This window comes from Telopea speciosissima, chromosome 2 (genome assembly GCF_018873765.1).
Source record: "Telopea speciosissima isolate NSW1024214 ecotype Mountain lineage chromosome 2, Tspe_v1, whole genome shotgun sequence".
In the NCBI taxonomy this organism is placed as follows: Eukaryota; Viridiplantae; Streptophyta; class Magnoliopsida; order Proteales; family Proteaceae; genus Telopea; species Telopea speciosissima.
The window spans coordinates 66,598,212-66,608,552 of NC_057917.1; the positions used below are offsets into that span (position 1 = coordinate 66,598,212).

Genomic DNA, 10,341 nt, shown 5'->3' on the forward strand with positions numbered 1-10,341 from the left:
TTGATAGATCTAGGGTTTCCTCCTAAAAACCTATTAGGGTTGGCTTTTCTATGTCATTTAAATATAGTTGATTTGATTTCCTCCACATATGAAGGGAATACATTGTCCTACAAGAATTTGGTGGAGGCAGAGATCAACTCATAAGTATTCGATCCATTTCGATGTTGTCAAGGTCCTCACTGACATAGTTTGATCTTCATGATCAGGAATCCATCAAATGAATGTTAGCACATGCTTGTGAAGATGCCCTTCAAGGACTCTTCCTACCCACCTACCAAACTCCCAACCACTCTTGAACTATTTTTCTAAGAAGAAAAAATGAGGGAAAATAGAGAACACTATTTCCTTTATCTAAGGTGTTTTCTAATGGCTTTAGAGCAAGTGTAAATATAAAAAAACTTGAGAAAATTAAAATATGTACATTCTGATAGGGATGGCAATAAAAGGAAAATCAAGCAAGCATATATACCATGTACTAGATAATTCAAAATAAACTAAACAATAAAAGAGGGATCCGGATCCTTTACTAGTTGGCAAATTTTTTTCTACACTGGCAAGTTTAGAGGGTATCTCTACACCAATCCGCACTAAGTTCTGTTATATGGAAGGGTAACTTGGTAATTTTGACCATATGGGTATCTAGGAAAAGATCTAGATGTGTCGTTTATTAAATTTCAGATGTAAATCCAATCAAATACTTTCCTGGTATTTGTATATTTCCTTGTATTTTCAGCTGTCCATGTATTTTTAGAAAAGTATTTTTTTTCATGGACATTCAAGAATTTACAGTGTCACTTGACTAACTCCATTTTGTCTATTAGTTCCTAAAATTTCAGCTCTACGCAATCTACCACGAGGCATATATTTGTGCCCGTCTAGAGATATCCTCTAGACCTTCTAGCTAGACTAGATAAAAAAAAACTTCTCCTTAACTATTATTTTTAGTTGCTTTGGTAATAGAGTTTTGGGTTTTTACCTTATAAGGAGATAAGTTGAGAAGAAACTCCATAAGGAATTTGAGACTTGTCTCATTATATATAATAGTTTATTGATGAACTTGGACTTATGAAATTGAAGAGCTGTTTTGTTGCTCGTTATGCATAAAAATGCTTGACTATATGGGAACGCAAGCATGGTGCCTTGTGATAATTTTCTTTCCCAAAGAGGGTGGTGGAGGGAGACCCAAAAAATGTTTCTCTATATTACAAAGAAACAAGAAGCATTATTGGTTTTGGTTGAATTAAAAATTTATAGGATAGAGAGCATTTGGAGTAACTTGTCAAACTATCTTTCTCTTATAGTCAAAATTCAAACCTTTTCCTTTCAATTTTGTCTTTCAGTCAGCCTTGTCAGCTTTTCTATTATATAAATATATATATTCTCGCAAAAAATGTACTATGACTACTAGGGATGTAAAAAATGGATAACTGAAATTTGAATCCAAATCCATATCCGTTTAAGGACATCTGTTTTCGCTTACAGATATCTAGAAGAAAAAAAATCTGAATACTCCAATAAAAATCCGTTCGAAAAAAAAATCCAAGTATTTAATAATAAAAAATTAAGTAAATAATGATTTTGAGGATTTTTGAAGATTCAACAGGTCTAGAGTATGATGAAAAGAGAATAATTGTCTAAGAGATATGGATTGAGAGTGAATTGTATCCGCATAGGGAAGGAAGGTCTGGGTTACACAAGGCAGAGATGTAAACGAATGGTCAAAAATCCGAATTCGGTCTGCATCCGAATCCGTTTAGAGGTATTTGTATTCAGCCAGGGAATATTTGAATCTGATCACATCCGATCCATTTACATCCCTAACTATGACCTGTGGTATCTTTAAATCTAGGGTTTTTAACTGATTTTTTTAAAAAAAAAAAAAAACTAAAGTATCATTAGAGCTAGGGTTTGGAAAGTTGAACAAGACTGTGATGTTACGTTGTTAGCTTTTTCATGTGTTGCTTTTTGGAACAAGAAGGATTAAATTTTGATCCTCTTTGTGTCATGCTAGAAAAATATTCTCTATATAGGGAAGTAGTTTACTGCCTTGTGTCTGTCTCTCTTCTCCTCAAAACAAGGGGGTAGATGTGTATTTTTATATGGGGAGGAGAGAGATAGACTCATGGGAGTACTGGCATAGGCCACATTCCTGGACCAAATTCTTTTTCCTATATATATAATGGGAAGAATATGGCTGTGTGGGGCTTGCACCCATAGATAGGAAGAGCGAAATGACCGCCCCACCCCCTTTGAAAAGAGTAACCCCACCCTTGTTGGATGCCTCCATGCGCTTTCATTGGCCGTTAATGAGAGGGTGCCCAAGTACATATAAGTCTAGAGACCACTTGTTAGGGACTTGAATAGAACTCATCCTCAAATGCTAGCCATTAAGGAGAGGGAGCCTAAGCACCTGTAAGTCTCCACATTGAGTTACTCACATCCGATATGGGATTATTACTTCTACCTTCCGCATGGAACCCCAACAGTCTAGACTCTTTTAATCTAAAGATCAACTTGGTCCCAGGACTTTAACCATGAAATAAACTGAGTTTAATTAGTTGAAGACTTGAATATGATATCTTGACCATCCTTCTCAAATTTTCTTAATTTTTATTTGATGTTATTAAGTAAGAGGCATTCAAATATAAGAAGTAAAAACATATATAATTAAGATGGATGAGCTCTAAAGGCAGTCAAATGATGTAGGAAATATTGGCCAGTAAGGTAAGACTGAAGTCAGGGTTTAAATTGAGGCTTACCGGTGAGTGAAAAGAAATTAAAAGTTAAATCTAATTAATATCCGAATATTACACAAATTGACACTTTAATATGATATTGTAGCTAGGGAATTGTTTCGTGCAAGTCATCTCACTGTGTGTCTTACCCCAAAAACAAAAACAAAACAAAACAAAAAAAAAAAAAAAATCATCACACTGTGCCTGCAGAAGCCGAAAATGACACAGATATCACCTGTTTTAGCTAGAGTACTGGGTAGGGGTGGGATCCCCAGAAAATACCAACTACTTACTTTCATTTAAGTACTCTCTACAACCAGGTTATTGCTCTCGATCTGGGTTAACTAACTCTGCCTAATGAAGAAGAAGATAATTAACTCTCTCTCTCTCTCTCTCTCTCTCTATATATATATATATATATATATATATATATTGTCATTCTTGGTGGAATTAAACTTAGTGGGATTTAAGTTTAAAGAATAAAATAAAGGAAGGATAGAATCTGTATATAGAGATATAGCAATCAGTGCATGCAGGTCCATAACAGTGGTCAACCATTTAAGATAATCACGGAGGGGTAGGCGAGACTGCGAGAGAGAAAGAAAGAAAAAGAAAGAGGTGGACAAGCTGTCAAAGAACGAGAAAGAAGCTCGAAGTCACATGATCTCCAACAGTCCAAAAAGGGTCGTCGCAATCTGTATCTTATAATCCTTCTATTTAAGTGTTTTTATTAAAATTATTAAATTATTACTCTTCTACTATTATTTACATTTCAATGAGAGGGAACGTGGAGTGTCTGGTCCGACCATCGTCCTCTTATATTGAATATAATTTTTAGGCTTTTTCTTATCTTTAAAACATTTTACGATGAGAATTGATTTTTAAAACCATAGAGATGATGACTAAAGGAATGAAGCTTGAATTCCCCAATTGAAATTCAACCATAAAACCTTTCTACTCTCATCTGTACATCAAACAAGACTACTACGTTTCACTCCATTTGTAAGATTTCTCTCTCTCTCTCTCTATCTCTCGTGTGTGCGTGTGTGTGTGTGTGTTCATGTGTTCACCTAAAACTATCTTTCTCTCTATCTTGACTTGCAAAGACAATCCTTTTTTCCCCCTCTTCTCTTCATGATCGATCATCAGTTTTTCAAGGACTGAACTGGTGGCCTCATGTTTGAAGCTGCTTTTTTTTTTTTTTTTTTTGTCTGAACAAAACTTGGTAGGAGGAAGAAATGAGTTACCTTCATGTATAAATCTATCATTGATGGATAATATATTGAAGAAGATTATTTGATTTGTTTCTTTCTTTTTCGCTGTCGGTACACAATTCTACTGTGATCGGGATCATCATCTTGGTTTTTTGAAGATTTTGTTCATGAGATCAGAAGAAGATAGGGTACTGTTTTCATGTATTTTAAGATTCTTTGTTGCTTAATTAAGGACTCTCTAGGGCAAGAGTTTTTTTATGGTTATGAGAAAAGATTAGAACCAATTCAAAGACAATTAATATATATTTCTCTTCTAGGATTCAATTCCTATTAAACTTTTTTAGTTTATTTTTGTTTAATATAGTCTTCTGCTAATTACTTTTGATTATATATCGATCTGTTTTCTACAAATTTTGGAAATACTGAACATGGTTTTTCTTTTTTGGTAACTTCATTCTTCTAGAGATTCTCTTAGTTGGTCTTTGAGTTAATTATCATCTAAAGTTTATCAACTCTATTAAAGCTTTCTCTTAGTGTTCTCTACCTTCAATTCAACAAAGGTATTCTACAGATCATGCTCTCTCTCTCTCTCTCTCTCTCTCTCTGAGACTTCTTACACAAATCTGATCCTTAACATTTGTTTTCCTTCCTTGAGAACATAAAGAATGGGTAGCCATTTATTTAATGTTCTTTAGTTTTGTAGAGTTCCTGCGGTTTATTTATTATTTTGCTGCAACTTCTGTTTGGATTTGTGTTAATCTTTTCTCTGTATTTTTTGGGCCAAAATTTTGCAGAAGTAGAAGTCTATACGCACAATGATTGACAGAAAAAGGCTTGGCTACATCAAGTGCTCGACAGGCACTGTAGTAAGGACGTAAGTCTTGTTGACCTTAACCGACCAGTACTCTCACTTGATTCTTTCTTTCTTTCTTTCATTCTTCATGTGCACTGAATACTTGTAACCAAACAGCAAATTTAATTTCAATTCATGACTAGGAATTTTTGCATCCTTTGGGTATGCCAAACATCTAATCATTTTGATTTCATGTTTCTCGATCTTCACTTTCTCGGATTGAATAGAAATGTTTTATGTCATGTTTCCCTTACACTATCACATTGAAATAAACTGCATATGAAACCCATTTTTGAATGCCAAAACCCAACCCTCCTGTATATATATATGAAGCTTTCAATTTCCTGAAAGCAGGCGTATACAAAACCCTTCCCCATAAATTAGTCTAATGTTTCACTATTGAGCCATGTGGTAGGATGATGTGACTGACTATTAATTGGATAAACATGTTTAGATTTGGATTATTCACAAGTCAAATTTCGAAAGGATTTTCTTCCAACCCATATGTTCATGCTTTTGAGTTAGCAGTAGTATATGTTTTCCAGTTGTTTAATGGTGCTAAAACCTTCTGCATGAGGAAATTTATTATATTAGGGTTTCTGTTTCTTTTTTCTTAATTATATCTACTGTCACCTTGACTTCTGTAGGAATACTGTTAAGCATCTTCTCATGAAATTTATTACATTTTAGGGTTTTATGAGAGAGAGAGAGATAAGATAACAAGAAATTTTATGGAGCTCATACTTTTTCTTTCTAGACAACCAAATAGATGGATGGAAATCAGTATTCCATGAGAAATCTCATTTTTCTCTATGGTAATGAACAAGGGTTTTCTTGGTGAGTCCATTTCTAAAGACTAAAACACAACACCTAGAGTGAATTCATCCAAAGGAGCTGAAATTTGTAAAGGAAGGAATTAAGAAAAGTCAGTGAGGAGTTTCAAAATCATAAGATGTCCAAAATAGCTTTTAACTTGTGGGAAAAAGTTACTCACATAAACAGTGCCAGAAAGCGATTCCAACATTATATTTAAATCTTCCACATGGGAAGTTAGTCAGCCCTCAATTTAAGTGTACACTTTTGTCAAACCATCTATTTATATATTTTCTTAATTTTCAGTTAATTTGTCTTGTTTAATTAATTAAATTATTTTGCATTTCTAATGTCTTTTTGTCTCTCCTTTCCCTTTCTAACATTCCTACTAGTGAGGTAGCAACTATAGAAGAAGTTTACCATCAATACTTGGCGGAAGAAATATAAAGGAAGTAGGAGTAGAAATGGCTGAGGGAAAAAAGGTTTTTGATGGAGATCAAAAGAGCAACAATGGAAGTGATTCATCTCAAGTTCAGAACACATCTCAAGTGTTGTCCCAAAAGCGGCCATCACCCTTTGACTTAAATGAAGAAGCCATTAGTGAAGAGAACAGTTCTACTGACACTGCTAGGGAGGAGGAGGAGGAGGGGGAGGATGAAGCAGCCAGTCGAGGGAATTCACAGAAGAACACAAGCTCTGGGGAAGGGAGTGAGAGGACAAGTACAGTTAGGCAATACGTTCGGTCAAAAATGCCAAGGCTTCGTTGGACTCCTGATCTTCATCTTGCTTTTGTTCATGCTGTTGAAAAGCTTGGTGGGCAAGAGAGTAAGTTCATCATCAATGCAAGAAAACTTTAAACTTTGATGGGAATGTGTTAGGAAGCATTTGGTGGAGAGCTGATTGACAAGACCCAGACCAACCAAATTAGCTAACTTCTATTACATGGCCTCAAGACAACGAGGGCAGCATAGGTTCTTGTACGGCCTGAACCGCACAGATAGAATCTACTCAGTCTTGGATTCCATTTGTGTGGTTTAGGCCATACAAGAACCTGACGCATCCTGTGGCATGGTTGGTGCCTTGCCTGTAGAGTGTAGGTTCCCAGGAGGTCATGGGTTTGATTCTCCTATCTTCACCTTGTGCCATAAGGCAATCCTTTCCCAGGTTTGGATCGATTAACCACATGGAGACAATCTTCACCCCATCCACATTGACACGGGGAACAGGACCCACACTCCGTGGACGATATAGGGACCTTTCCCATGTAGAGGAGCGGATCCGGAATCCTTTCCTCCTCCCCCTCCCCCAAACTTCCCCTTCTCACTTGTAGCTGTAATTAAAGTCGCATTGGGTAGTTAGATAGGCCCAAAAAAAAATTTATTCCCCTTGAAAAGTGGAAGAGTACAAATAGTTTAGGCTGTGTTTGATATGCATTCTAGGTAGATTTCACATTCTTAGATGATAAAAAAAATAGTTGTTTTTATCGCCCGAGAATGTGAAATCGACCTAGAATGCATACCAAATACAACATTAAACTTGCTACATGGGAAGGGAATGGAGTAGGAAGAAATGGATGGTTTAAATTTCAGCTGTTGTTGAATCATTTCTATATATATAAACAGCAAAACCATCATCAACTTCAATTTTCTTTGGTGGGTGCAGGAGCAACTCCCAAGTTAGTTCTTCAGTTGATGAATGTGAGAGGACTAAGCATTGCACATGTTAAAAGCCACTTGCAGGTATTATACAATAGAGAACATAACTTGAATCTTCCTTTAGACTTGGGAGATAATTTTATGTCCTTATAATCCCTTTTACTTTGAGTTCTTATATCCAATTTTCATTTTCCATATCAGATGTATCGAAGTAAGAAGCTGGATGAGTCTGGTCAAGGTAATTCCTGTAAACAGTGAGATCTGATCTTATTTTCTGCTTATTAATTCCTTCAAAGTATGAGTCTTCCAAGGCACTAACCTGAACAAAATTTTGTATTTTCTTTTGCAGCTTTGTCTCACACAAATAGGGCAATGCAAGGTCTAGATCACCTTCCTGAAATGTTCTACCAAAGGGCAGGTCCTCACCAACACTACACTATGGACAGTCATAGCCTTTTTCTATGCAAGAATAGCCATAACCCTAATCCTGTCCATAGTTTATTTAAGTCTCCCCTCTCCCAACAGCCATTTGATTTTACAGTTAGCTCCTCCAGGTAATCAACATTATCACAGTAAAGGAAAATCTAGATTAATATATTGAGAAGTCATTTGATCTGATTTCTTTTGTTTAATTTCTCTCCTTTTCTGCTGTTTATAGACATCAAGAATGGGCTTTCAGTCAGAGTTCTGCTCAAAGGCCGATGACGGAATCGACGAAGGATCATGGATTATTCAGGAGTTCTAATCATGATATAATCTTCAAACAGGATGAAAAACAATCAACCTCACACCTGTTTGATGTTAGGAATGCAATTACAGGGATTGGGCCTACTCGGCGTAGCCATTTTCTTGAGGAGAAGAGATGGCCACCCCGAGAAATGATTGTCAATCAAGGAAAGGATAGGAGAATCCCAGCAAACATAGATTGGGCTGGGAGTACTCCGGATTATCTCCCCACATGGGGTGCCATCTCACATGGATCTCACCGTTCATGGGGTGCAGGACCCACCTCCACTAGTTCGCAACCTCTAACAATGCAACCTTCTGAATGGAGTACCAACAACAATAGCATCACCATCAAACTTTCTCATTCCAACTCATGTGATCCTGTAGTCATTTCAGATGATTTTGAACCAGAATATGAGCCCCCATTTAGGCTTGAGGTAACCTTTATACCAATTATGATATTTGAGCACTTCTGTATCCCTTTTTTGTTGATATGAGCTAAAAGCTGAAATAAGACTTCCACAAGATGCAGGTACAAAGGTCTCTGGGAAATGAGCCAAAGGCAGAAGAGATTGCAGGTATAAAGAAGAACAAGAGAGAAGAGAAAAAATGGTTGCCCAATTTGCAGCTGAGTTTGAGCCAAAACTTCAAGGAAGAAGACAAGAAAGGGGGCCATGACAGCCCACCAAGAGAAGTCAATATCAATCTTTCTCTATCTTTATTCCCTTCTTCATCAAGGGAACAGGCACAGCCTAGTGAAAAACAAATAATGGATAGTGACCAAATTAAAAACTGGTCTTTACAAACAAATTGATTGTAGCAAGGAAGGCCACAATGAGGCTGAGTACTTAGGATCTGACCATGCCGAGTTGAGCATTGGGTGAGACCTTGTAAGTACTTGTCTTAGAGGCCATAAGAAACAATATTGTTATGCTGCTTACAATAATGTATGCCCTACCAACTTAAATTGTTTTTTTTTTTTTTTTTGGTTTTTGTTTTTTGGGGGTGGGGGAATAATTATCACCTCCAATTCCTCTAATAGGGAGGAGTGGACCCCATCTTAGGCAGTGTTTTTGAGCAGGGGATAGAGTGGTCATTTTTGCCCCCATGTGAAGAATTGGAGGAATTGGAGGGAATAACGATTCGAGGATGGGGTGGGTGGTGTTGAGTTCACAATTGGTAGAAGATGAAATTAATAGTCTACCACAGTAGTCTTTAAAAATACTTCTAATTCATATGGCCAGAGTAAACCAAACTATGAGTATAGAAAATCTAGTAAATTAATATATAAGGGTGCAATTACTGTTGGGGTATGATATCTTGTATTCTGTTACTTACATAAGTGGGCTAATTCTTAAGAGCCCTAGGACTTGAGGCCCGGAGGCAATTTGAATACATCAAAACCATGTGGGCATTGACTTTTGGTACACAACAGATGCATAATGTGGAGCTGCGACAGTAGGGATTTCTCAGGTTTAAGGACAAAATAACTATAAGAGATTCTTATTATACAAACTAACCGATAGTATTCCATACAAGAATCTTGAATAATTAGGGTGTCATTTTAAAATAGAAATTGAATACAGCCATTTAAAATCGAATTGAAACAAGTTCAGTTCGGTTTTTGTTTAAACAGTTTAAACCGTATTCAGTTTGGTTCGATTTTGGTTTCACGTTAAAAACGTTGGTTTTACATGGAATCGTATCAAATAGGCTTTTGCATTGGAACGTGTCACATGAATACCGGTTTCTAGATTTTTTTTATTTTTTAACAATAAAGATATACCATTCTAGACATTAATTAATCACTAGCTGCCATCATGTTGCAATGCTTCGATTTTTATTTTATTTTTTGGGTAGAAAGAAATTTCATTGAAGAACAACATCCATACAAGCAGTAGCATCAGCTAAACCAAGCTGAATGAGCCACTGGGTGGTACTAGGCCAAATAATCGGGGATGGGGCCGACAAGGCAGACCTAACCAAGGAATCCGCCACAACATTGGTGGACCTCGGAACATACAAAAAAATGCAAGAGGAGAACGACTTCTGTAACTGAGAGATATCGTTGCAATGCTTCGATTAAATGACAAAAAAAGAGAAAGCAGAATATAAATTTTTATTTTTTTTTTGTTTTTTATGGGAAAAAAAGTAATTATTTGATGCATAAAACATAACTATCAATGATTTTTTTTTTTTTTTGGTAAACACCGAATTTATTGCAAGGTGGGGCAAGGTTCGAACATGGTGTCCTGATTACAAAGATCAAGAATCCAATTAGTGGATTGTGGCCAAACTATCTTACTTGCCAGAGATAGGGTTTTCCTAGCTAGGGAGTGAGCCAC

At 36.3% G+C, this 10,341-nt stretch overlaps 1 protein-coding gene across 1 annotated transcript; it reads left to right on the forward strand.

Moving 5' to 3' along the window:
- The first annotated feature begins 4,750 nt into the window (after positions 1-4,750).
- Positions 4,751-8,969, forward strand: LOC122651014. Its single transcript, XM_043844358.1, has 7 exons — positions 4,751-4,823; positions 6,008-6,440; positions 7,278-7,354; positions 7,472-7,508; positions 7,620-7,824; positions 7,929-8,433; positions 8,529-8,969. The coding sequence occupies exons 2-7, from the start codon at positions 6,080-6,082 to the stop codon at positions 8,808-8,810; spliced, it is 1,467 nt and encodes a 488-aa protein (XP_043700293.1). The 5' UTR covers positions 4,751-4,823; positions 6,008-6,079; the 3' UTR covers positions 8,811-8,969.
- The last annotated feature ends 1,372 nt before the right edge of the window (positions 8,970-10,341 follow it).